At 42.9% G+C, this 27,856-nt stretch overlaps 2 protein-coding genes across 3 annotated transcripts; both read right to left on the bottom strand.

Annotated features, from left to right (window-relative positions):
* Nucleotides 1–296: 296 nt before the first annotated feature.
* On the bottom strand, nucleotides 297–4,200 carry LOC138594805 (dynein axonemal light chain 4). Of its 2 annotated transcripts, none has more exons than XM_069666038.1 (4): nucleotides 4,136–4,200; nucleotides 3,532–3,614; nucleotides 1,513–1,596; nucleotides 297–1,364 (listed from the first exon to the last, which is right to left on the bottom strand). In XM_069666038.1, exons 2-4 carry the CDS (start codon nucleotides 3,601–3,603, stop codon nucleotides 1,200–1,202), a joined length of 321 nt encoding a protein of 106 aa, XP_069522139.1. In that variant the 5' UTR covers nucleotides 3,604–3,614; nucleotides 4,136–4,200; the 3' UTR covers nucleotides 297–1,199. The 2 variants fall into 2 exon arrangements, with proteins under 2 accessions (XP_069522139.1, XP_069522140.1); XM_069666039.1 differs by having other exon boundaries at nucleotides 3,532–3,611; nucleotides 4,136–4,166.
* An 8,592-nt stretch (nucleotides 4,201–12,792) lies between these two features.
* On the bottom strand, nucleotides 12,793–24,360 carry nptxrb (neuronal pentraxin receptor b). The gene is made up of 6 exons (XM_069666589.1): nucleotides 24,271–24,360; nucleotides 23,329–24,068; nucleotides 19,232–19,637; nucleotides 18,099–18,340; nucleotides 17,081–17,260; nucleotides 12,793–15,113 (listed from the first exon to the last, which is right to left on the bottom strand). Exons 2-6 carry the CDS (start codon nucleotides 24,061–24,063, stop codon nucleotides 14,868–14,870), a joined length of 1,809 nt encoding a protein of 602 aa, XP_069522690.1. The 5' UTR covers nucleotides 24,064–24,068; nucleotides 24,271–24,360; the 3' UTR covers nucleotides 12,793–14,867.
* Between the last annotated feature and the right edge of the window lie 3,496 nt (nucleotides 24,361–27,856).

Genomic DNA, 27,856 nt, shown 5'->3' with positions numbered 1-27,856 from the left:
TTTAAACATTTTAAAATCAGGCATTCAAATTCTGTTGCAACTCGAGGGAAATGTCTCTTCTGACTCACAGCAATGCTGGGGCCATTAACAAACAAAAACACATGCCCCTTCCTATCATTGCAATTAGTCATGAACTTACCAGAAACCCTTTGCACGCTTTCTTTATCCTGGCAATGATACAAATAATGCATTTACTCATGATAACTGTGACTCAAAATGCTCTGCCTTAAATGCAATAAATACATTAGCCTCTGATAAATATCATGAAGAACACAGACTGCAGTTTCAGTCCCTATTTCACCACATTTCAGAGTTTATTGTACAATCAGTTCAATTCACACAATGATCCATTTCACTGGATCATTACAACTGGCATCAACATGAGAACAATCACATTGCTGATATCACCCAGCGAGGGAATATCATCAGGGCTTATTACAAACACCTTTACAGGGAGAAAAGGTGGATCGGGTTTAGTGTTGTTGTGCTCAGGAGATTCTGAGCCTGTAGTTGTAAGAAGATGACACTGGTCTTTAAAAAGAACTTTTTTTTCAAGTCGCTTCAAACTATGTACACGTAAAAAATATTAAAAACTTTATTGAAAGACTAGTGCGCTTGGAGAGAGAAAAGAAGACTCGTGAAAAATTCAGATGGTGCGGGACAGTTTACTGCTGCACAAACTGCCGAGGAAGGAGACGGTGAAATGTGTATTTCAAAAAACAGTGTGTGTCCAGCACACACAAACATATAAACTCACTCACGCATGCACGCGCTCCCTGAAGAGGAATGAGGAGAAAGGACTTTGGAGACCCTGGCTGGCTGTATTTTTTTGTAAAAGTTGATCTTCGGTACTCACACGCACACGCACGCTCATAAATGTTTGGGACTATGGATACGGCGTTCAAAACGGACGGAGAGTCAGAAACAAAGAGAAACGTAACAGATAGGTCAGCCAGCTATTTTTATGCCCACCAGCCAAAGTGACTGCCTGATATAAAATTCCCTTTCTGCTATTTTTCCCTGCAAACAACATTTTTTATCAGGACGCGATCTCCAAGCGATGCTTTATTTTCTGCCACTGAGGCTGGTAGTGTGGACAAACTAACCTGCCGCAACCAAAGTGTAACCAGCGTCTGGCTGGTAGCTGGTGTTCATTCCCAGCCCATTGGAGGAGGGGAGGAGGGACGGCAAGGAAGGTGCTACGAGCACTTCCACACACACACTGCCAGGCTCCCTCCAAAGAACATGTAGAGCAAGTTCTTCACTTCGTGCGTGACCTCGAAGCCGAAACCTTCGCCGATCACAACGTGCCACGAGCTGCCGAATTTCTTGTCCATGGATTCCTTGATCATCTTGGCTGCACTCTGGGAGAGACAGTGAGGAAAGAAACTGTCAACCAACTAAAAATATGATACAGGAACCAAAGCCTTCAACAATACTGCTGTCAAGAGTGTGCTTCAATTCACGCACAAAAGCCATTCACTGTAGACTGGCAGCGTAATATTCACTTACCTCGTTGTTGGTGGCAAACTTTTCGCAGGCTGTAACACAAAGCTCCATGGTCTCAACCCTCATTTCCTCAGGCATGTCTGTATGCTGGAGACAAACACAAATGGTAAGGGTCTACATGTTCCTGTCTGAATCTGTCTGTTGCTTTAGTCGACTCCCGAACATGTCATAACAACCATTTCTGAATGTTGAGATGTAATTATAGTCAGATCTACAGGTGATCTATTGATGGGGCAATGATATTATAAGCCTTTGATTTAGCTGTCCATACCACAACGAAAGCTGTGGGTTGCTTTTTGCCTTCATTATGTGTTATTCTTCTTTGTATTTGTCTTACTAAGATTGTGCAAACAGACCACTATGCTGCCAGTAGGTTAGTCCAGGTTTCTGGTGATCCTATACTGCAAACAACACCCCATTTATGTTGAGACACTCATGGCTAGACCAGGGTCATGTGAATGCTAAATGCTTTCTCTTCTGTAGTGCAACACATTAATTTGATTAGATATCTTATGATATCTAATGTTTATTCCATATTAGCTAAAAATGAGTATCTTGTGAACTTCAGCTATGTGAATTAGTGAAGTGTAGAGTATTTATCCTCCTGTTTCCTGACAGTAAGAGGAGAAACAGAAAATCAAAAAGACAAAAATAATAAGGATGCTGAATTAAAAAGTATGTGAGGGGGCGCGCTGGTTTGGCTCGGTTGGTAGAGCAGGCGCCCCATGTATAGAGGCTACAGTCCTCGTCGCACTGATCACAGGTTCCACTCCCGGTCTGCCGATCCATTTGGTGCATGTCATCCCCCACTCTCTGCTCCCCACATTTCCTGTCTGTCTTCAGCTGTCCTATGAATAAAGGCAAAAAGCCAAAAAAAATAATCTTTAAAAAAAAAAAAAATATGTGAGGATGCTTTCAAAGAATCATATGTTTGCCTGTCTATGATTAAAACACGTTGCTAATAATAGAGAGCTGCCAACTATGAGAATCTGTGGGGTTTAGACACTCACATGGTACAGATCAGTCATTATTGCAAACTTGCAGGTGACTAGATCAGCACACAATGTACAGGTTTGTGTCTTTTGGAAGTTGTCACACATCTGTTCAAGCTCTGTTTAATGTAAAACTGACACAAAATTCTACCAAATACATCTACAAACTATACAGAAACAGAACATCATGGTGTCCACCTGCGTTTTACCGGAGTGTAAGTCAAGGCAAGGCAAGGCAGGTTTCTTTATAGAGGACCATTCCTACGTAAAGCAATTCAAAGTGCTTTACACAGTTAAAAACAGGGCATCAAGAACATTAGAAGAAATGTGACGCAAAGTAAATATTGATTGAGCTAAAATAATTTAGAAATAGATATCAATTCAATTAAAAGAATGTAGTACAATTATATAAGACGATATGGGAATGCCTCAGAAGTGTTTGAAACAAAGCCTCAGGTACTCTGGTAGCTTGTTCCATAGTTGAGGAGTACAGAAACTAAAAGCTGCCTCACCCTGCTTGGTTCTGGTTCTGTAAGGATAACAAGAGGAAAAGAGACACTAGAGTGAAATACTACCGTTTTCTTGAAGGCAGGCGTCCTGGATTGAGGAAGTGTAGTTTAGCAAGCTCCCTGGCCTCCGCCAGATGAGGTGTTTACGTAGTCTGGCGGAAGTTTTCCAGGGCGCACTGGAGAAGTGGATAGCATCCTCCAAAGGCACAGAGGGCAATTGCATTTCTTTCTACCATAATGGCATTAGCTCCCCATAATAGCATGATAGGACTAAGGTTGAAAATCAGCGAACTGGCCCTTTAAATGTTCTCAATCAGACTCAAGTGACAGTGCTAAACAGGTTATTTCTAGCCTGTTGATGCATCTCAACTGAACCCCAGCAGCCTGCACAGAAAAAGAGCCCCATCAAAATGTTGTCATTGCAGAGTAGGATGCTGCCAACTGCAGTTAGGATGACCCTGACCTGTACCTAGAGGTATGGATATGGACCCGGAGGAAGTGTCCCGTTTTTCCTAACTTACCCTGATGAGAGGGAAGCTGTGCATCCTCTTGTAGTCGGCCTCCTCTTTCTTTCCCTCGCCAGTCCCAGCCATTCCGACTCCTGCTAAAGGATATTAACATGTTAAAAATGTATCAAACCAAATTACAATGTCTTTAAAAAGTGTAAAAGTATTTAAAAAGAAGCAAGGCAAGTCCTGTCTTGCAGAACAAGTCCACATCTGTAACTAACAACACTGTAACATTACACGAGTGGGGAGAGGATCACTAGCTTAAAAATCACTTAGCCAATGCTAGCTAGCAACAATGAATATCTCGGCGTAGTTAACACCGGAAATGCTATTTTCTCATTTGGACAACATCGACAGATACCGCACATAACGGTTGGTTCGTTATTGTGACCAGCTGTAATGAGGTTATCAACCGTCACTAGCGAACCAGCTTTTACTAGCGAGCTAATTAGCTTAGCTTGCTTGATAGCAAACAGCTGATGCTACCGGTTGATGTTTTCTACCCCACAATTAACTCATTTTAATCAGCCGTCGTAAAATAACGAGTAATAACGTCTTGACAATAGTTAATAAATAAACTGGCGTAATGGTTAATACACAAATGTGAGTAACTTACGAGGCGTCTGTCCAGCGAAAACTTCTGTTTGGGTCCCAGTTCGGTTGTTAGGGAGACATTTTAAACAACTGATGTCCGTACAGGGAAAATCCCGCCTACTACAGCCTAGCTTCCTCCCTATTGGTTCAGAGTATGTCAATCAACTGACAGGCTATCTTTAAAGCGACAGTGCCGAAGATTTGGCAAGAAAAGTTCTCTTTTTCATCGTGGTCTTGGTTTTTTGTACAGTCACATCATTGGGTCATTATATTTTATGCAACAACATAACTTTTACTTTTACAGTGATTGAAGAAATAGTGAAGATGTCCTAGCACCTATAAAAATGAAAAATGTACATATTTCTCAATTGTTTCATAGCTGCTTCCTTATTTCTTTATTACATTTTATTATATTTTATGTCTCTTATATTTAATATTTACACTTTCTAATGGAGCCTCCCAGCATAAGAATTTCACACAGTTGTACTTGTATAACCAGAGTGACAATAAACATCAACAAGTAGCAATACCACAGTGTAAAATCTAAAATACATATAAAAGTACTTATAAAGGTATACAAGTCTTGGCAACAAATACCTAAGGTAAGAACAACTCGTTATGTAGATTGCAGAATGGATGCTTTCAGTAAAATTGAGAGGAGTTTTATTTTGATGTCCAACTAGTGTTTATAGTAATGTTGTCAATTGAAGCAATTAAATTAAAAGCCTTCTGACTGAGAAAGCAGCGCCTACATGTTCCAGAATGCAGTGCACGTGAGCAGCCTTGGCCATGGCCTCATTTTGCTGCATTTCTATGGCTGTTTACTTTGGCTTAAATAAATGAAGTTGAATATCTGAGTCATCCAAAAAACTGTGTATTAATTCTCGCCGATAACATCCTCTGCACTCATAATTTCAGGTTCAGTTCTTGTTGTTCATAGTGTAGTTTTGTAGTTATTTTGCCGATTAGACGAGGGCAGAGACCCAAAATCCAAACTGAAACAGCCTGTAGTTCTTTTTAAATGACGGCACAGGTACTGGAGAACAACTGATTGTGCAGCTGTAACCCAAAAGTGTTTTTCATGGGCCTACTATACATTTAATTTCAGTTAAATTGAGTTTCAATTCAGTAAATTAATTCATCAAAGAAGTATCACTAATGTTGCAGCTGGTTCAGGTGGGGCTTTTAACTGCTTTAAATTCTGGCAGGGAGGATCTTATATAATAAACAAATAATATTTTAACTGTCGAAGGAGGGAAGCCACTGGGCTTTCTTCAGGCACACTCGCACCGAGACAAGGATTTAGTTTAAAATGCCTTTATTGAATCAGGGCAGCTCTCGTAAAAAACAAAAATATTACAGAAGTAAACACCGACCGGCCTTCCTCAGGCCTTGTCTCGGTGCGAGTGTGCCTGAAGAAAGCCCACTGGCTTCCCTCCTTCGACAGTTAACTTTTTAGCCTTTAAGAGCACCTGGCATTCACCTGGAGTTTAACAACTTCCTTTGGCGAGCACCCAGTATCCCTCTTTTTCGAGTTCAAAATAATATTTTAAAATGGGGGCCCACGGAGTGCAAAAATAAAGTAGCGTAAATTCGAAATAGTCATATGCAAGTATGTTTATTGAAGAACAGTTGAGTAAATGTTATCTAAACTGCCTTTTATGCAGCATTTTATACTTTAACAAGACAGCATAAAGATGTTTTGTAAATCAAATAAAACACATAACAATGGTTACAATAATCATCTTAGAAATGTAGTCAAATATAAGTAAAAGGTGAAATCTAATAATTGTACCTACATGAGCTGTAGATGTACTTCCACTCCTGTGTCTCTGTTCTAAAATTAAACCACTATCTATCAGGCCGCTTGTGAGTAAAAACCCTTTAAATCCCTCCCTAATCAGCCCTCTTACTGAATCCGACCCACATTCAGCTGGAAACATCTGGGTGGTGGAATCCCCATGCGGAGAGTTCTGACCCAGAATCGTCAGTCTGCTCCAAACACAGACTCACTCTCACAATCACAAAAACCCTGAGTGGGAGTTATGTCTGCTAACCTGGACTGTGCATTTAACCTTGCACGCCTGCTGGAATAACTTAGTCTGAAATACAACCACAGAGCATCTGGATTGATTTTAAACACTGACCCTCCGCTGGATTAGAGCAGATTATACATCCCTGTGAAGGCAGACAAATAGATATAATCTTTCTCTCCTTCTGTTCTCTCTCTCTCTCTCTCTCTGGCCTTCTCTCAACCCAACCAGAAGAAAACCCCGCCCCTCGATCACCTCAGCTGCCACCTCTTCCCAAAAGAAACAGTGAGCCATTAACTAATTGCACCGCAAGAGATTATGTTACGAAATTGTCTCTTATAAACCCACTCGACCCAGTTTGGTTTCGAGATGGGTTCATGAGCCAAATAAAAACTGTTTGACAGAATAACTTCAATCCATATCACTCCGTCTACACAGCGAGTTGTCAAAGAGATGTGGCTTAAATTAAAGCTCAGAAGTTATTAATTAATCCACATACATTTTAGGACGTCATATGTTTCTTTAACAACAAGAGATATTGTAGACTGTGTAACATTAAACACAAGTCTTTGGCTTGAATAGAAACACAAATGTTGCAGGTATGTTTTTTTTTAATTTGGCGACCTGGGCGCGCCTAGACTTCTTATGATGGATCTCTTATTATAAAGGACATCTGTTGTTCCTGGTCTCCTTCCTACATGCTCCATTAGTCTTTTGAAACTGTCCCACGCTGTTTTTGACACGCTCTAGTTTGTATTTGTAACGGGGTGAGTTTGGACCCAACTGCAGCACTCGGGGAAACAGGGATTGTTGGGAGGAGAAAACCTTTACTTGAAGCTTCAGCAGGTACAGCACAAACAGGCAGGTAATAACAATACAGAAATCAGAGCAGAAGCCGTTGGAGTCAGTGGGCCAAAGACACGAACCGGGTGAGTCAGGTCCAGGCAGAGGTTGGATGAGCAAGCAGGTAAATGTCGACAGAACGCACACACAGTGACAAGTGTGGCAACACAGTGAGAGTCTGCGCCACAGGGATCCACCACTAAGTAATGGCCAGTTCCTCCTGTTTCTTTGTGTCTTCTTGTTTTCCCCTGTCTGTGTGTGTGTGTGTGTGGGGGGGAGCGTGGCTTCCCCAGTGACACTCTCCAGCTCCCTCCTGATTGCTGCTCATGCAACACATCTGTGGAAACCTGCACACCTGCATCTACTCATCAAGTCAACAGTAATGTTTACCCCGGTTCTCCAGCCACTCATCTGTGGTAGAAAACAATCAGACCTTTCTCAGATTTTGGATGAAAGAAGATTTTTGCTGTTTATTGCTCGACTCATCCTGTTCTCTTTTTGCCACAGGATCATAACTCCTCACCTTTCCCTACTCCACCAGCCCCGCTCACAACCTCACCTCATCTCTGCCAGATCACCTTTCCCTCTGCAAACTTTTGGACAACCGCCCTCATCTCCATCTCCCTTTTCCTGCAATAAAACTTCATTACAAGCCTATACCTCAAGTTCGTGTTCTGCTTCTGGATCCTTTTATCACCGGTCGTAACAAACTCATACAGTGGGGTTGTTGCCAAACCACCAAGGGAAGAGGCAGACAGAAACCAGGAACGTGCCTGAGGCAGAACTCGTAGTCAGGGACAAAGGCTGAGGCGACTTTCAGGAATTCAACAAGGTAGGCGAGTTGGCAGCAGACAGCAGTACAGAGGAGTGCTGGAAAGCCTTGGGACAGCTAAAAAAAACAATTTGGCAAAGCGTGGGTGAGCAGGAGAGGCTTTAGTACTGGCGTGATTACTGATGAGGAGCAGCTGTGTGAACAGGTGAGCAGAGTTGGCTGATGAGGTGGAAGTGGCAGGTTGGCAGAGCAGAGCAGAGGAGGGGTGAGAGGAAAATTACTGTGAGAGAGCAGGTGGCAGTGGTGCAGAACTGTGATCTATCTAAAACCAGTCCATCAGCTGATATTGTGATTGCAAACGATTTCCTTTTTTATAAAGGTTATTGAAATAAAAAAATTGTCCTTGGAAATATTACATGGCCTGTGTTTGAAATGTCATACTGTATACTACATACTATATACTTTGCACTATATACTACATACTGCGTCAGGCGGTAGTATGTAGTATGGAGGAGCTTGCCAGGTGGAAGTAAACAATAACCGCCGCTTCTTCAGCTATAGCACCCCCTGCTGCTGGAATGCTGCTGCTGTCCGTCATTTCAACTGCCGCTGTGACGTTCCAGCGCTTTGCATTGTGGGATACAGCAGGCGAGGCAGACTGGTCCTATGCATCCTGGAGGTTTTCTCCGAATCAGTACGACATCCAGGCATTTTTGACATACTGCACATTTTACTTTTGTTTGCTTACTACATGTTACATTTTGGTGAAATCAGTACTGCTAGTATAGTACGGCATTTCGAACACAGCAATTGACAAAACAATCGTATAAGTAACTTAAACTGACAATCTCGAAGATTTCAGTTTCATTCTCTTGGGCACCCGCTAATGGCAATATATGGTAATTGCAGGAGGACACTTTCCCATTTAATCAGACGTCTACAGCTGCCTCCCTTTGTAACAGTTGTAACTCTTGATTTTCCTTTTCAGACTGTTTGCTTCATCTGAGCGTTGAGTTTGTTTCTTTGTCTTTGGATTTTCATTTATTGTTGAAGTTGTATCTGTAGTCATCCATCTTTTCTTTGTTTGTTCAGCCATAGTAGATTACTGTTTACTCGCAACACTTGCAGAGAGCGGAAAAGCAGCCGCTTAGCTCCGCCTACCCTCTCTGGCAGACCAACCACTGCTGGCTGATGGAAAACGCGTCGCTAACTGGGCGCTGCTTGTGATTTTTTCTGCGAATGTCGCCACAGACAGCCAGTCTGTAATATTGCAAATACAAAGGCTTTCATCAGTGGTTACGTCATTCAGCAAAATTTATTTACATGAAAATCTTTGAGGTTATTACTTTTACCAAAGCTAGTTCAACCTTCTTATTTTGGTCTTATTCGTCATGGATACTGGGTTCAGAAGTTCTGTGTCTACCGACTATTTCCATAAATGAAGACAGAAGTTTAATCGTTATCTGTGCTCTCATGTAGCCCGTCTATTCTTCATGTGGAATTGTTTTATTTGTGTTCATTTTCTTTTTCCACATTTTGTGTTGGTTTGTGAAGATGTTTATGTGAAATGAAAGCTGCTGCTGAACCTGCAAAAAGAAAGAAATAATAGTGCATTTAGAACAGAGGAGCAAGGTCAAAGAGAAGAGAAAGTATTCAATACATACATGATAACTATTCTAGTGCAGCACATAATAAAGCTAAGGTCAGTGAAATGCATTATAATACAGAGAGATGGATCTGTTAGATTGGTATGATGATCTTAATGAATTTGACTTAAGAAGAAAATTCAAACCAAAGAAACGACAATGATTACATAAGAACTTTTGCAGGAGGATGTGCACTCATCCTACAGAGTGAAAAAATCCTGAAAATACACTGAGAGAGAGAGAGAGAGAGAAGGAGAAGGAGGGGGAGGCGTTTAATACCCAGGTGAGAGACTGTCAAAGAAAAGAGCCAGAGGGCAGGAAGGTAAAAGCTGAAATAAGAATGTCACAACAAAGCGGAAGAACGGAGAAAAGGAGATGGAGGTGTTTTTGACAGCAGGTGCAGTGAAAAGATGCCGACTGGTGGCGAGAGGTGCATGAAAGAAAAGAGGAGGAGGCGGAGGAGGACGATGAGGAGGATGAGGAGGAGGAGGTGATGATATGAAGACCTTGAGGAAAGAATTCATCATGACGGGAAATATTCTGTAAACATTTTTTGGCACATATGAGATAAAGAAGAAAGTTCTGGTGGAAATAAAGAAGTGCAGTGAGAATAACTTATGTGATGTTGTAGTAACGAGGAAGGCTGGTACACGCAGCGATCACTGAGCAGGGGGGTGAAAAGAAGGTGAGAAAAATCACGAAACAGGAGTGAAAATAATTTGTGTGTGCGCCGGTGTTTGTGGTGGCGGGTCACACAAGGATATTCATAATTTGCGCCCGCCTCAGAGAGAGGTAATTAAGATGTATCTATAATTCAACGGCAGAGGAAGCAGATTGTTGGGGAGGGGAGATGAAGACCCCGTGTGACTCTGCTAACAAGCTGTGACAGCGAGCAACACGGAGACGAAGCAGAGAATATAAAAAAGAGAAATATTCTCCGGCTGCATTACTCACTCACTGACTGACTGATTGTCTAATTGACTGCATGGTTGATGACTCTGTGTCTGACTCAGTAACTCATTGAACCGGGGATGATTGATTTTGTAATTGATCAATGACTCCAGGCAGACAAACCACGTTATACCTGTGCAGGGCGGGTTTATCATCCTCAAGGCAGCTTATATGCATTTGTCAATTTAGTTGTTTACTCTTGGTTGGAATTAATGACTTTTTCAGAGAAGTTATAGACCTGCTGCACACACACACACACACACACACACACACACACACACGCACATCCGAGGTAAAACTTCTGTGGCTCGACTTGCCACATTCACCACAAGGATTCTTGGCTCATCATCACTGTTAGGGCCATGAATGCCGAATGTGCTGGGAGAAATCTGCCCTTAAAGTTTACCTGGGAAAGGAAGCCTGGCAGATTTGATAACAGATATCAGGAAGCATGGGAGAGGCTGTTTGGGGCCAATGTACTGGAGCACACTCAAGGACTGACGTCAATGCTCTGAGAACGGAGGTACAGGAAGCATTGGATCTCCTCTGGGTAGCGCTGTTATGGCGCATGTGTGTGTCTGATAATGTGTACAGGGTAGCTAGGTGATGAGCCATGATGTCTTGTCACCAGGATGATATTAAAACAGACACGTTCAATGTTTTTTCGTGGGTTTTTTGCATTAAACTCGTTCAGGTGACCATAATGTGGTTTTGCTGGAAATGTAAGCTTGCTTATATGCTTGTATTTCTAGCTCCGTCCACCAGTGGGTCAAGAACTTCAGCCAAGTCCAGTTGCCTTTCAGATTCAGCTTAGAATTTCTGTGTGAAGTTCGCATGCTCTCCCCGTGCATGTGTGGGTTCTCTTCGGGTACTCCAGCTTCCTCCCACAGTCCAAAGACATGCTCGTTAGCTTCAGTGGTGACTCTATATTGCCCGTAGGTGTGGGTGTGAGCCATAGACTGTATAACAGATGGACGACATGACAGCTCCCTTAGAGTGAAGCCAAACCCTCTCTATCGCCCCCTGCTGACTGGCTGCAGTATAGGTCATAAAGCCCGCCTCCTCCATGTTAACAGATGGGACATGAGTCAAACTATAAAATCAAAATACACGCCCTATAAATGTTTGTCTTTATAGTTAGTTCTTCTCATGCTGATTTAAGTCCAAGTGTTAATTTTTCTGACTAGGTTATTTTTAATTAGTTATTTTATGCTGTAAAAGTTATGATTGACAGCTCTGTTGACAAATTCGGCTCCTGCAGCCGATCTGTTCCAGATTAGCAGAGTGGAGGACGAACAGCGAGAGGAGACGTAACTAAAACAATCACTACAGTCATTAAGTTTCCATACCTGTGAACGTTAACCTCAGACCGACAGAAAGAAGCTGTTCTGCTGTTAAACACGCCGGCGTGCGGGATCCTTGCTGTTTTGTCAGGAAGTTAAGTGTGTGTGTTTTGGTTAGAGGAAGTGGCTACGGCACAGACTCTGGCTCCAAATGACGTCACCATCGCAAGATGGCAGCGCCTATCACAGGGGCTGTTTTGGCATCACTTGCGTACAATGGGAGCAGATGGAGACGCGTCATCCATCTAAATATACAGTCATTTGTGTGGGCGTGAGGTTGTCTTTCTCTATGTGTCAGCCCTGTGACTGACTGGCGACCAGTCCAGGGGGCCTAATGGGTGTACATAATGGATGGATGGAGGTTTGGGCAGGAAGTTCCATTTTGCGTTGTTTGTACACTTATAGTTGATGATGATTTAATGATTCCTTTTTGACCAATCAGTGGTCGGCAGTGTTGTCACTCCACTCTTTTAGCACCTCTTTATCTCTTATTAATTTTACAAGCTAGAAAAGCAAAGTGATGGATTTACTTCACAGCACTGGTTTAAGTCGATTTCTACGAGTATCTCTTGATACAAATACTGAGAGTTTAATCATTTTTCTTTGTCATCAAACAGGGATTAAGTACTCTGAGGAACAGACAGGAAATCAAGCACAAGTTAGAAAAAGAATCAGATGAAACGTTATCTGTGGGAGGTTACACATCAGATCACAGTTCAGTTGAGCCAAACGGCAAGAAACGTGTGCGTGGGCAGTTCGGCAGTCACGAATCAACCTGGTCTTACTTAGAAGTATGAGTAATCTATTATGTCTACATCCAAGATCAGACTTTCTGTGGCGTCTCTGCTGAATACTCGCCTCTCCATCTCTATGAACACACACACAAGAGCCTGAGGCGAATTCATCTGACTGCAAAGATGCAGCTGATCTAATTCGACTTTGATTAAATGAGATTAGGCGAGATGCCTGCTTGTGTTTGTGTTTGTGAGTAGGCTTGGAGTATCCCTTCAGTTGCTGAGTTGAGGTGTAATTCAGATGAGCGGAAAAGTGTACAGACATCTCACATCCAACACACACAAACACTCCAGGGATATTGAGCATCATAACCATTTAATAATTTTTTTAATCCACCTATTTCACAATATCATAGAAGTTCCATGAAGATGCAAATAAGGACAAGCGCAACACTGTCACAGCCTTCAACAACCAAAAGCAACAGAGAGAAAGAGAGAGAGTGACAGAGAGAAGGAGAAGAAAGAGACGACACAGAGAAAACATAAAAACATTTCACTATCATCGGTGGGCGTCGGAGCCCAGGCAGGCACTTTACAACTGGGTGTCAAATCGCATGTGGGGGCAGATGTCTTGAGGTAATAAGTGGACAGAAGCACTGACTGTATTTCACTTCAACGCACAGTGTTGGATACATGGTCAGTGTGGTTTGCCAAAGTGGGAATCAAACCCTCAACCCTGACAGTTGGTGTCCCGTTCTGCTCGAATCCAGGGATTAAGCACATTAGAAACATGATTATCTTACAGTCTCTTGGGTGAAAACAGAACAACCAGATCTGAGGCTGTATTTTGGTTTCACATATTTGCTCCCATTGTTTATTTTAGCTGCTTTTCCATGGCGGGAATTTTCCTCAGGCACTAGGAACCATTGGAGGACCACCGCCTAAGTCAAGGTCCCCCAAAAAGCCCCTGCTTTGGGGGAAAGTACTTTCCAAAAGAACAGGAACTTTGGGGGTGGGGCTTACAGCACTGAACATTTCTGATACCGGTATGCAGCTGCAGAGTCACAGTGTGGTGAAAACGCAGACATCCGCTGGCTGAAGGAACCTTTTAAGTTTCTTAAAAAGTAGTTCCTGGGACTAAAGGTTTTGAATATTTTTGGTGGAAACGCAACCTTTGTTTTACCAAACTTTACTTTCGGCCTTCTTCCGACAGCGAGAAAAAATTGGTATTTATTTTCAATAAGATTGAAACACTTAAGCACTTGTACTTGTGAAGTACAAAATGGCCACCGTAGAATCAATCTATTTCCAACACCTCTCGTCCTGTCAAGGATTCAGTGGGGATCTGACTTAAAGAGACATTGGTGTGTTTCAGAATGTGGGGCAGTTTGGGGACACCAACACCGTCATTTACACATTTTGAGTTCGTTAAAGGAAATGTGACTTTGGTCATGCAAATACACGTAGACTCCATCTGCTTTACATTCCAGGGGACAACACAAGTTACCCAAACTCATTCAGGTCTGTCACAGTTTCAGTGCCTGAATGGTGCTTGGATTTACATCAAGTGTTTATTTTTGAAGTTAATTGATAGCACTCCTTTGTCTTGATTGCAAACTAGTGCTGCAACTCAGCTTTTTGGACCGTGAGTGTTGTGAGAGGCTACAGCATGGGGAGCAGACTGGCACAGAGCAACATTAGCAGAGATACATTACACGTTATACACTTATAAGACCACTGTTTTACCACATCATGGTAAGCAATGTAGAAAAACTTAAAAGTACACAGACATTACTCAACAGCTTCATATACAGTTAGAACAAAGCTCATTTTGTGTCCCATTGAGTGTTGGAATCAATATATAACCATTACAACATTTCAGAATTCAGTGTTAGTGTTGAACACAACCAACAACACACAAAGACAGAACTTTGTGTCACTTTGTTGAAAAATTAAAAAACCCTTATATCCGACATCAATTCATTTCATTACTGTTTTCAAACCCATCAAAGCCAAAGTAACCATGTGTGGTTTACTGCTCCAACATATTACCTAGTATTATCTAAAGTTAATACTAGTTGGTGGTTCCCAATCAGAGCCATTGTTTAGTCTGAAGGACTTCCTCATGAGTTCTGTTCATGCCACGAGTTGATCCACCCATGCAGCCTTCACTAAGGTCCTTCTGTGGCTAAACTCACTGTATCTAACTGCAAAAGTTAACACATGAGTGTGGACACCAACACTAAAAACAAAACAGATATAACTCTCTTAACAGCTTAATAGCTCCACAACATATTTCTGTCCACCAGCAAGCTTCCCGACCCCGGCAAATACACTGTAAACCCAAATGTGATACATCCTATCGTCTACATCGTCTCCTAAATTGACCTATGAAACACAATCATTGTTGGCTGACCTCTCCCAGTCACCCTTCACTGTTTGGGGCTGGAGGGGTTGGATCGCTGGGCAGCGTGGCACGGGTCCAGGGACTCCTTGGTGGCACCACCGTAGACGTCTACATCAAGGTCGGTCCAGGGGGCAATGTTGCCCAGCGCTGAGGAGCTGCATTCAGCCAGGGCGGCCACCTCTGCCGGCTTCAAGACCCGATCCCACAGGTTGAACTGGGAGAGCTCCCCGACCAGGGCCTGGGAGGCATCAAAGTGCCCGCCCAATGTATCCTTGGCCAGAGGAGTTGGAGAAAACAAAGGGTTGAATGTCAGAATGCTAACATAAATAGCCAACAGATCAAGCTTTGCTGGGATTGCGTTCAATAGTTATGTACTAAGACTTTTCCATTTCAAGAACATTTTACAGGAACTCTTACGGAACTTGAGCGCCTCAGAGATAAGGGTTAAATTGAGTTCCTAGGCTGCAGGTCCTGCCTCCAGATGTATTACTTTCCAATGGCCCAGGAATTACTTTATTAGTGATTGTGCTAGAGGCAGCCCAGCTAGCAAGCATCAGTCATTGCTTGTGTCAATATGAGGATTGGGACGGGAATCCCGTTTGACAGAAGTTCAAACAGACCTTATCACTATGGCAGCTAATTGGAAACTCAATTTCTTTGACCACTGTGACCACTGGGAGCCATACAACTTCTGGATTATTTTAGACATAGAATTCAAAATATGCTCTTTTTTTTTGGTTAATACGAGTAGCATACTGAAATGACTGCAATCTCATACTTGATAGTTAAATAAGGACTACACAGGAATATTGTGTTCAGATGATTCCCTGGTAAAAAAGATTAAAAATCTCTATCCCCTTAAGGAGAAACCTTGTAAAGGGGATGTCCTGGGATTTTCCCAATAAAATCTGGTCAACACATCCACACAACAGCATTTTATCTTACATCCTCAACAGAGATTATGAAAGCAGTAGCTCTCCCTCTATGAAAATATCCATTAAATCAAGTTGCATCACTGCTCTATCTTGTAGAATTGGACTCCCAGCCGCTGCTTCTCATCCTTAATGAAAGGACGACAGGCTGCGGAATGAGCTTTGGCTTGTTCTTTTGACACCAGGGAGGAAGGATAATGTCAGATTTCATAACGGTTACATAATGCGGGTGTCTCGCTGATGAAGGACAGAGACAGCTCAGCGTGAGGATGAACACAATTAGGTTTCTGTCTGTTCACGTGTGAAAAGCTAATGGTGCTGCCTTAAAATAGCTCTCCTTATCCACGAATCCATCTGAGAGTCATCCATCCATCAGTTTGTCCATCATCCCTCCATCCATCCATTAATCCATCTATCCATCTGTCATCCTTTCATATGAACAGCTGGCTATCTTCCATCCATCCATCCATCCATCCACCATCTTTTCATCCATTCATAGTTGATGCATCCATTCATTACATTCGTCTATTATTCAAGCAGCCATCCATTCATCATACATCCAACCCTCATTCTTAAGTCCATCCATTGTTCATGCATCCACCTTTCACTTCATCCGTCTATCCAGATATGCATCCATCTATTGACCCATCATCCATCCATACCAACGGCTCTCTACCTATCATCCATCCATCCATCGATCTACCATCCATCCCTCGTCATTCCATCTAACAGCACCCATCATCTACGTATCTGTCCATTCATCCATTAATGCATTCATATATTTGTCCATCATCCTTCCATCTGTTTATATTAACTCCATCCATCCATCCATCCATCCATCGTTTATTTGTCCATCCACCAATCTATCTAGACATGGTTCCATCTATTTATCCATCTTCCATCCATTCATCAAGTTGTGCATCCATCACAAACCATTCCCCGATGCATCGGTTTGTTTACCCAACTATCGATTGATCATTCTGTCAATCAATCCATCAACTCCATCCATCCATTTGACAAGCTCTCTATCTATCCACCCACCTATCTGTCCATCAATCAATCCATCCATGTCATATGTCCATTCATCCACCAGTCCAACTGTCATCCTTTAACGTAGGCATCCATCCACCCAACCATTCTTCATCCATCCATCTGTGAATCAATCTTTCTGTCCATCATCCATCTATTTATCCATCCAATCCCTCCAGCTCTTTCCATCCATCTAGCTGTCAATCCATCCTTTGATGCTCCATCCATCCATCCACCCATCAGTTTATTTATAGATCCATTCATCCCTATGTCTCACCTGTTCCTGTCCCAGTATGAGGACTCCCCCTGGTTTGATGGGATGCCAGGCAGCCAGTCCCTCTCCCCTCCCCTTCATCTTCCCCCCCTGGTAGGCCTTCCACACCCCGTCCCTCAGGGTCCAGCTGACGCAGATGTGCTGCCACTCGTCCTGCGGCAGGGACAGAGGCAGCTGGGCCACCTGCAGGTCAGAGGACACAGGGGCCGAGGTTACAGCTTATAATCACAGATGACTGGGAGATTTCAAGTTCACTGATCTATGACACTGTAAGCTTGAATTATGATCAGATATTGGACGAGCGTGGGCTGTAATCAGGGCAGAATGTGGCCACAATGCTGTGTCAAAAGAGCACCCAGTGGACAGTACAAGCCTTCCTTTCATCCCAGTTGTAAACCCCCACTCCTCTCCGCCTCTCTATAAAAGGTAAGCATTACTGTACAACATAAAACACAGCTGAAAAAAGGTTGCTTGTTCCCATCTCACCACAATAGTGTATGTTTACTGTGGGTCACAGAAATACAAAAATAACGCAAGAACTCGGGCTTCTCTTGGTCTCAGCATCTTTTGACTGAAGGTATTTTATTTAGCATTATTTATTTTGTCCTTTACTGTTATATTTATGCTGTGTTCAATCAATGTATGGAACATTTAGTTTTAACTTTAAGTAGTTTTGAATATTCAACGCGTTGTTCAAGGGCAACATCTTTTTTGGTTCCTTCTTTCCTGTAGATAGGACACGTGTTTTTTTCCCCCCATGATTAAATGGACGGTAATGCTGAGATGATCAGTACTCATGCAGAGAATTGACCCCAAACCTTATATAAACTTGAATCCATATTGCTGTGATAATTTAAACACTATTCGTTCTTCTTTCCACCCCTGTATCACAGCAAGGTTGTTCTGTCACAACAATGAAGGTGATTTCATCCCTCATTTTAATCAATTACCAACACTAGCTTGCAGTTTTCTCTGGAACAGCAAATTAGGCTAATGATTTCCTTTCACGTGAAAAATTTACCTTGTCATTGATGAGCAGCTCCACAGGGTTGTGGACTCCCTGCAGAAGCACCAGCTCGTTGGGCTGCCCAGGGACCGAGTATGAGAAGGGGGTGCCGATGCCTCCCTCTTTAGCCTTCAGCCACACGCAGGCGGTGAAGGCGTACATCTCTGTAATCTCTTTCCTCACCAGACCGTACATGTAGTTGGTCCGCATGGGGAAGGAGAGCACGAAACCATCAGGGAACGATGGCTCTGTCAGCGCTTTGGAAGGCGCAGATAAAGGAGAGAAGAGAAGAAGTCAGATAAGGCGGAGAGGGAGAGGAAGGCCCACAGAGCGATCTCTACATAGACACTGGTATTTCTCCTCTCACTTGTCCCTGTCAGTTTATGCACACACACAGTGTCTGGCAAGAGCTCAAGCACTACAGTTAATGATCAGCCTCTCTAACTCGAGGCCACACTGCAGCTCTTAAGGCAGAGATGATGTAGAGACACTGAGATTGGGATAAAGACAGAACTAAAAAGAGAATACAGAAGTGGTTTTGCTTTGCTTTTTAACCTTCCTCTTGGCATCTCATGAATTCTCAATCTCTCATCTAGACTTTCACTCCTTTTATCAAACTCCTCTCACCTGTTTCAAGTATCTTTTCACCGTCAGTACCATAAGCAAGCTTCCAAATGCCTGTATTGTTAATAGTAGAGGAATTTTCACAGCAAATAAAAGTCAAAACCAATGTGGACTTCCTACCAAGCCTAAAATAAGGATGCTTATTATTCCCCCATGATTATGAAGATTTAAAGGTTACAGTTAAAGTTCTAGAAAAATTCTTGTTCATTTAATATAGTCCTCGCTGTATTACTCTAATTTATGGCTCCAAGCCCTGTTTGACATTTCACAACCTTCAGCACTCATTAATCATCTTATTTTAATCTACAGCTTATTCTCTACTGCTGTGATGACCCAGTTCACCCACAGCGCTCATTAAAGTTTCATTTCCTCGTGCCATGCTCTCGTGTACGTCAGCTTTGTAATGCAGTTGTTTATCTCCCTGTGTGCGCCAGTTCATCCATACATCCCTTCTTTCACCTATTAAACCACCAGCCCATGTCTCCACACTCCTCCTCTTCCTCCCCTTTCTCCCCCGGACTCACTGTGTTCCAGCTCAGTGACGCGGTGGCTGACGGTGTCGATGCCCTGGTTGATCTTCTCATGTTGGCCCTGCGTCTCCTTCCTCATGGCCTGACGCTCCTTCTCCAGCATCTTTATCTTCCGCTCCAGCTCCCCCTCCAGGTCCTCCACCCTCCAGGTGCCCTTTCCGCGCCCGGGGTTGGCCTTAGAAGGGGGCTTAGGGGCAGGGGAAGCGGGGGAGGCAGGGCGGCGACCCCCTGGAGGAGCCGCAACAGGTGGGGTGGAGGCACTGCCGGTGGGCGGGGCGGGAGCCTTTCCTGTGTTTCCAACTGGGCTGCTGCTGCCACTGCTGCCGCCACCGCTGTTGCTGCTGCTACCTGTACCCACGGGTGTGTCGGTGAGGTTCAAGGCAGCAGGGCCGATCTCCGCCTGGAATTGAGGGAAGAAAAGATCAGATTTATAGAATTATACACTCAAAGAGAGATAGATAGATAATAAAAGAGATGCTGTGGAGAGAAGAAAACAACTAATCCATTTATCAGAGATCTATAGTGGAAGCAGCTTGGGCAGAAAATCGAATTGACTTTTCATAGAAGGATTTTGTAGTAGAGTAGAGCTGGAGATGGAAGAAGGTCTAGACACTGTAGAGACCTACAGGGTCCCCAGAAGATAAAACTCTTGTGATAGAGGTTGATATTTTGGATTTAAGATGTTCAGGTCACTATCAGGTTGAATTGTAAGAGTTTTGGTTTCCCTGTGCCTTTACATTTGGTGTCATTCACTGGACAAAATGTAAATGAGTCTAACACTCTGGTAAATAATCAAGTACTTCCAAATGAATGACATTCCCATCAGCCCAGGTGTTACCTTCTTTACTGTTTATTAGCTACACTTAGAACAGTAAACTAACATGGTGAACATGGTAAACATTATACTTCCTGCTAAATATCAGCCCATTAACACATACTTAGAATGTTAGCATGCTGATGTTAGCCTTTAGCTCAAAGTTTGTTTTTGGTAGCTGTTGGCCTTGTTTTGTAGTTGTAGTTTTCAAGGAAGTACTCACACTTCAGTAAAGGGGACAATCATAGATTGTTCATCTTGTGTTGTTTTTTATTTGTTGCTTGTGACACTGCTAGAAGGAAAAAAAATAGGCCTTCTATTGATTTCCCGGGTTGCTTCGTGTGTTCATTCATTAAAGAGCAGCTCCAGTCAAGTTTTAAGACGTATAAAATGCTTTGCTTAAAGTAATAAATTGTGTCTGAGATGTTTTTTCTGCAAAAAACTATCAATTACCTCCCGTCTGCATTGGCCCCGCCCACTATGCAAATTTCCAACCGTCCCCTCCAGCGTGAAACCACGTCTCTGCCATCGTTTAGTGGCAACTTGTTGAAACTTGGCTAGCTTGAAATGTAGCAATTAGCAACGTTAACGTTAGTAGTCAGTAATGAGTTTGCAAAAACTAAGATGCCAGTTACAGCTGGCTCGTGCATCGCTGAAGTGGTTGCCATAAGTTACACATCATGATATGCCGCCACCCCGTCCTTTAACAGGATTGGCTCAAACCTGCCAACCTGAAAAGGTGTTGCTCAGCCTGTCCTTGGTACAGGCAGTTTAAAAGCAGACAGGCCCAGCCATGGAGATGACTGCTGATGTGCCTGATATGTCTTGTAGTACATGAAGAACACCACGTGACGTTAAACACTTGATTTTCAATGGAGGGGGTCTTTAAATCTTGGGAAGTACTAGTAACTGCATTTCCCATGTGTCCTAGCGTATGGAAAGCACAGTGTGCTCTTTAAATGTCATTATGAGCTCTGAGATTGCCTTTTATCATTTGGCTCTCAGGAGGATCTCCAGATCAAAAGCTTGGCATTTTATTTAAATACTTTTATCAGACTTAAGCTTGTCGACCTTTTCTGTCTCTAGAATAGATGAAAAGCAAACTTCCACTTCAACACACACACACACACACACACACACACACATTAGGCTCAGCCTTCCCTGAGTGTATGTTGACCAAGTGCTCTCTATCAATGATATTGATTAATCTGATGAAGTATAGTCTGTTTGAAAGGTTGAGATTGTCCTGATTGACTATTGATGGGCAGAGCTGGGGTCGATATAATCTTAGAAAGGGAACATCTGTTTGCTGAAGGCAGAGAATAAGTTGGGGCTTTATGTAAGCCAGTGGTAATCATACACTGTATAAAAAGAGTGGATGCAGTCACAGTGAAGTGAAGCTCCCTTTTGAAGCCTCAAGTGTGGCATTTCTTCCATCGCCATCTTGTTTTTTTTGGGCTGACCGCCGGGACCTACAGATGGGTCTGTATGTGACTGACTGACTGCCTGACTGAGTGAGTGATGGTACTTTCAGAGCCGTAGAGAGAGAGAGTTGTGACATTGCAATGGCGGATCATGGAGCATGTTGGACCTCCACTGACGCGACTCTCTGTCTATACAGCTCTGGATACTTTGTTCAGGGGAGTAGGCGGGGCTGCTCCTCCGCTGGCTGTCCGCTGTCCTCACCTACATCCGCAGTGTGCACCTGCTTTCAAACATGTTGTCTTCGGTCTCATAAGGACAGTCCTTGTAACACTTTGACCTGATGCGGTCAGCCACATACAAGGTTTTGACCTTTTCTTGTTTAAACCAGAAGTGACCATATTTGGATGACAGGATAGATGCTCATTGGTTTACAGGCTGCTGTAGTAGCGACTTGTCAAGCAATCAATTAACACTGTTTTTTTTAAATAAGTATTAAAATCACCTGACACATAGGCTCATTTTCTCAACTGGTTTCATACAGTCAGACTTCTTTTTGCCACCAGTAGAGACGCCCGCTTCTGGCCTTTAAAGGGGTGCAGGTGTAATGAAGTTCTGCGTTTGCTTCTCTTCTGAAACCAAGAGGCTACATCCACTTCTCACAGTCTGTGGTATTAATAAAATATACATGCTCATCTTACTGATTTGAACTGTTTGGAATTTTTCTCCTGCCTGGTTACACCAGAAAGGACCTACAAGGCAATGAGTAGAGCCCATTTCTGTCTTCTTAGCGAAAATAAGAGCATTTTACTATCCACGTTAGTCAATAAAAATGAGGAAAATGATACATCAGCAACACAGCAGGAGGTGTTGTATTGATGATAGTAGTAACTCAGCAGTGGCAGCATTAGTATTCATAGCAGAAGTTGGAAAAATAAGGTGTTGGTGAAGCGGCAGTAAAGAGAGAGATTGCTTCGTTTAGTGCGGATGAGACGCTGGGAGGGTGATATATAATATCAAGAGAGTTGCTGAGGCAGTGGTGGATGTGGACGTCCGGGACATAAATTCACACTGACTGAGACAACCTTGTAACTGAGTGTGCTTGGAGAGGGCTGGCAGGGATGCAGCAGTGTGAGTGTGTGTTTATAAGCCTGCCTGTGTCTCAATCTCAGCGCACACACAAGCTGAGAACCTGACTCCCCCCCCCCACTCCCTCTTTCCTGTCCAGCCAGCTTCATCTTTTATTTATGTCTCTATCCTGCTGTCTTATGCGGAGGTAGAGGGTGGACCAGCAGGTGGAGAGATTTCCCATGGGTGCAGGGGGAGTGTGCGCAAGACATGAGTAGCGCCTGTGTCACGAGTTGCTTGTCAGAGGAGAGGTGAGGTGAAGATATAAGAGGGAGGGAAAAGACAAAGAGGGGGAGGGAGGGAGGTGAGAGAAAGATTCAGGCACCTAAGATGATGAACAATGACACCTCTGCACAGGTCTTTAAATCAATGACAATATCTCTGCTGCAGCAATGGGTTCTGGCACTTTTCTAATCTGATTATTTTCATTTGTGGTAGAGTTAATGAGAAATTTTGAGCAGATTATTTCTCCGCTTTTACCAGATAGGTATTAAACTGAAGTTCAGTTTGGATAAGAACAATGGGAGGACTTGCTGATTAATGGACAAGAAACAGGCCAAATTAACTAACTGGAAACATTGACTCACCTGCCTAATTCATGATTTTGGTATCAGCTCAAGTCTCCTGCTGTTAAACAAAACTCACACAGGAGGATTAACAGCGAGGACAACAGGTTCTGCCAAAGTTTTTTTTTAGCCTGTAGCCTACTCAGTATCTTTCCAGTTACCTCGAGTTTCTCAATGCGGTCCTTCAGGTCCATGATGGCCCGGGCCAGCTCCTCCACAGCACGCGCCGTCTGCAGCTGCGCCGCGGCCGAAGAGCTCACATCATCACCGGCCATGACGCGGCGGTTGCCGCTCCAGACCCCGATGCTCCGCTCCGGGACGTTCCTCTCGTCCTCCAGGCCGCTCTCGCACTCACTCAGCTTCCCCGTCAGCTCCCGGATGGTCCTGTGGTCCATGAGGATCTGATCGTTCTGCTGCAGGACCGTCTGCCGGAGCTCCTCCGCGGTGGTCCGGAGATAAGTCCAGTCTTCATCCCCGGCTGCGTACGGATCATCCGCCTGCTGCTGCTGCTGCTGTTCCCTCCGCTGCCTCAAATCTTTCGTCTTGCATTCCCCGACAGGTACAGGTGTGCAGATCAACCGGCTGAAGCTGAACTGTTTCGCGGACCCTCCTGTCTCCTCCCCAAGATTCAGCTCGTTCAGAGTGGGAACCTCCAGGCCGATGCCACTGAGTCCGTTCCCTCCGCCGAAGGACTCGGAGCCGTGCAGAGCGCCCAGCGGCCCGGCGTGAGCCACCGATCCGGGCTCCAGAGGCTGGAGCAGCTCCTCCGATGTCAGGGTGCCGTTGTCGCTGAGAGGCGCGGCGCGTTTCCGGGGATAAACGCTGGCGATGATGCAGATGACCGCGCCGAGAAAGGCGAGGGTGCCCGCTCCAACCAGCACCACCACGAACTTCATTATGACTGTGGAGATCGATAAAGAGGATTACGGTTCAGATAAGAGTAACTGACATTAACTGGAAATAGAAAAATGTCTTCTTCTCGGAGAGCAGCGTGTTGGACTACATAACCTAAACACCATCTTCTTAGTCGATTAACTGAACTCAGTCTGACGGCTCAGATTAACTACCACGGCTGTTCTTTGCTGTGAAAATGAGGCACTTACCTACAGAGGATGTTTGCCTGAGGCGCTGCTGGTTCCCTCTCCTCTGTGTGTAATATCGATGGCACCGCGCTGTCTGGACCAGAGATGCTCCCTCTCCGGCTCGGTGTTGCTAAGCTGCTCTCTCCTCCGTGCGTTACCATGGGGACCGCGCGTGAGAGGAGGAGCGAGGCTGTGGGCATGCGTCAACCAGAGCGAGAGGTGAAGCTCCAGCAGCAGCGTGAACAAACAAGGCGGTGATGGATCGATGCGTGCAGTGTGTGTGTGTGTTTGTGTGTGTAAGGAAGAAAGAAAGAGACAGGAAGAGAAGGTGAGTGAAGAAGGTTAAGGGTAAAAAGGAAGAGTTGTGTGTGTTTTTGTCTGTGAGGCATGTTTGCATTCATAGCCTACATTTTTGAGTGGTTTTATATGATTTTGCGATATTTTTAATACAAATATATTTATATTTATAAATAATGTAGAGATTTAGAGAAAAAAAAAAGATAATAAAAAACACTTTATTTAGTGATTCTTCATAAAAATCTATCATTGAGCCATCAATGCAGACATCAAATCTTAAATAAATAACAGCTTGCAAGTCCTATATGCACAGCGCACACCATCACTCATGCATAATACATGCAGACATCTGCAATGACACAGTTCAACATACCTTGCGTTAAAATACTTTTATCTGTTCGAGCATATAATACCTGCAGCAGCTTGCATGTCCTCACAGAAGTAACAATAAAAACGAGAACATTTACACGTAAGAGTTAGAGATAGGAAGAGAAGATGAAGAAGAGAAAAAGAAGAGGAAGGAAAAATACTGAAAACTGCGACTGTAAGGCTTCTGACTGAGTGGGAGGAAGTAGCTTTGCCCAAGAGACACTGCAAACGAAAACTTCCCACTGACGCCAACAGAAATGGTCCGACCCTGACACAGAAGTCCTCTGTGGCCTTGTTCAACAAACAAACATCCTCACTCAAAAGCTCGTCTTCAAAGAGTGGATAAACCACTTTTCGAATGTTTGCTCTTGATATTAATCCAAATTAAAAACAGACTCTCAATGCACGGCAGATCTTTCTAAGCAACAGGTTCACCGTGAAAAGGTGTATCACAGGAGTACTGCCAATTAGGTTGGTGAATGTGCGCATTAACTTTAGACTTTAAAAGAACACCCCTGCCCCTAACCTTAAGTATGAATCTGTGATGTTAAACGAATTCAAAATTTTTTCTTTCGTGATGAAGTGCAAAACTTACAGTCGGTGAACTCTGCATCAACCCACCTACATAACTCGTAACTCCTACATACGTAACTTTCTCCCAATGCATCTCAACAACTTTGTTGATCAATGACAGTACAGCAGAGTGTATCTAACTGAACAAACATGCTATAGCAGCTCTGTCAGGCTGTGCGTTGAGCTAACCGCTAATGGCAGTATGCTATATGTAGCCTACACAATAATGCTCACATGCTAATGTTGGGGATAATAGTAACAACCACCCCCGTTATTTGTTACCATTTCAATATTTGCTTATCAGCCTTTAACTCAGCACGACTACACTTCTGTAAGCTTCCAGCAAAATATCTCAACATCTTTGATTAACAATATTTTAACACAGCGCTTCTGATTAAACAAGTCTACAGTTATGCGAGCAGATCTGCAAGAATCTACTTTAAGCTAACTGTGAGTATCAGCATGCTAGATGTAATGTGCAATAATAACCCTAACCCTAATATAATTATAACATGCTTACATTAAGGATAATAGCTAGCCTACTATGTTCACTGTTAGCTTGTTAGCCTTACAATATTTTCTTATTAGCTTTTAAAACAAAAAACACAAAAAACAAAGTACAACTTCACTTCGTAACTTTGCCTCAATAGCCTACATGTCAACAACTTTGACGGACAACAAAAGGACCTTGTGTTCCATGCTAGCAGCTCTGTAAGGCTTTACGTTGAGCTAACTGCTAATGTCAGCATGCTAAAATGCTCACAATAACAATGCTAATTTTAGGAATGACCGTTTTCATTTTCACCATTAGAGTTTTTATATTTACTAATTACCAATTACCTCTGGAAAAGTAAGTAAAAGAACTTAACGTGAAATGATGATGTGTTAAGAATGAACATGCGTTGTTCGAGTAAGCTGTACTTTTTCTTTTAAAGATGTGAGCTCTTAATGCGTCCAAGTACTGTAAAATCTGACAAGTTAGTTCAACTCAAATCATTTGAGGAAACCAACTCCTTTATTTATTGTTACGGTAACTTAGTTAAATTATGTAAACAGTACCCATGCCATGCAGTGTACTGAACTTAAAATGAGTATTTTCAACTCATCAATTAAGTCAGATGAACTGAGTTAAGTAGTTTATCTCAACTTAAAACACTCTTTTCAATTGAGAAAACCAATTACCTTAAACCTTTAATGTTTAACGTAAATACCGTAAAATTTGGTGTAAAAGACGCACTTTTAATACATTTATTTCATCTATTTATAGAAACATATTTTTTTTTCAATAGCTTCCATGTCATGTCACATGCCAGATGTTAATAGTCACTTGGACAAATTAGGCACACCTTATTACATTGGATTTTCTTGCTGCTAATATTTTATATTACAATTTTTATGAACAATTTTTTGTTTTTTTGTCAATGGACATTCACCGTCATGATCACCATTGCAGCTGCCACACTTACAACAGTCAACGCAACTGTAGGCAGCCAGCTACTGCTAGTTACTGCACTTCTTAAGTTAATGTAACTAATTGTAATCAATTACTACAACTTAAACTGTTCCAAAGTATCACTCATAATGTATCACAACAATCATTATTGAGTTACTGCTAATTCAGTGAGTTACGTCAAATTTCTTTTTTACTTCATTTATTAAGATAGCCTGTTAGGTTTTACAGAACACAAAGTCTGGATGAATCTGATGGGAATGACTTTAGTTTTTTCAGGTATTTGATTATGAACCTACAATCAATACACATCATGGCTGAGATTACAATTAGGCTACTTTTTTATGCCATTATCTCATAGTCATGAATTAATTATTTCATTGGCAAGAGAAAACAAAGCTCATTTTCTCATGAAGACGGGTTAATTAATCTTCTTATCTCAAGACAACAAAAGGCTCCTTTTCTTGCTAACAACATAATGTTATGATACTGTAAGCTGCTACTACAACCCAACTTCCCCTTGGATATCATCAAGGTACTCTATCTTTCTATCTATCTCTCTATCTGTTTTGTTTTCCTCCCTCAAGATCACTGTCATGACTTGGAGGATACATAACTATTGTTCTGCTTAAATGACAAAGACTGCTCTGAATGTTTTGAACAAAATGACACAATGCAGTTTTCTGCCTTTGTAAGGCTTTTATTAAAGGGCCAGTTCGCTGATTGTCAACATCAGTCCCATCATGCTATCATGGGGAGCTAATGCCATTATATTAGAAACAAAAATGCAGTGTCCCTCTGTGCCTTCGGAGGACGCTATCTGCTTCTCAAATGGGCCCTGGAAAACCTCCACCAGCCTATGTAAAACACGTCATCTGGTGGAGGCCAGGGAGCTCGCTAAACTACACTTCCTCAGTC

The sequence above is a fragment of the Semicossyphus pulcher genome, unplaced genomic scaffold (genome assembly GCF_022749685.1).
Source record: "Semicossyphus pulcher isolate SPU_LCO1_2020_fin unplaced genomic scaffold, fSemPul1.0.p SCAF_17, whole genome shotgun sequence".
NCBI lineage: Eukaryota > Metazoa > Chordata > Actinopteri > Labriformes > Labridae > Semicossyphus > Semicossyphus pulcher.
This window is presented reverse-complemented; position numbering and strand designations above follow the sequence as displayed.

What these genes read in the sequence shown, in the direction of transcription:
- LOC138594805 (XM_069666038.1), bottom strand. Translation starts at nt 3,603, where the DNA reads ATGGCTGGGACTGGCGAGGGAAAGAAAGAGGAGGCCGACTACAAGAGG. An exon ending in ACAGCTTCCCTCTCATCAGG is followed by an intron (nt 1,597 to 3,531) that starts GTAAGTTAGGAA and finishes GTTTGTCTCCAG; the next exon opens with CATACAGACATGCCTGAGGA. An exon ending in AGTTTGCCACCAACAACGAG is followed by an intron (nt 1,365 to 1,512) that starts GTAAGTGAATAT and finishes TGTCTCTCCCAG; the next exon opens with AGTGCAGCCAAGATGATCAA.
- nptxrb (XM_069666589.1), bottom strand. Translation starts at nt 24,063, where the DNA reads ATGAAGTTCGTGGTGGTGCTGGTTGGAGCGGGCACCCTCGCCTTTCTC. An exon ending in ACCGCATTGAGAAACTCGAG is followed by an intron (nt 19,638 to 23,328) that starts GTAACTGGAAAG and finishes CCTCAATTCCAG; the next exon opens with GCGGAGATCGGCCCTGCTGC. An exon ending in CGTCACTGAGCTGGAACACA is followed by an intron (nt 18,341 to 19,231) that starts GTGAGTCCGGGG and finishes CGCCTTCCAAAG; the next exon opens with CGCTGACAGAGCCATCGTTC.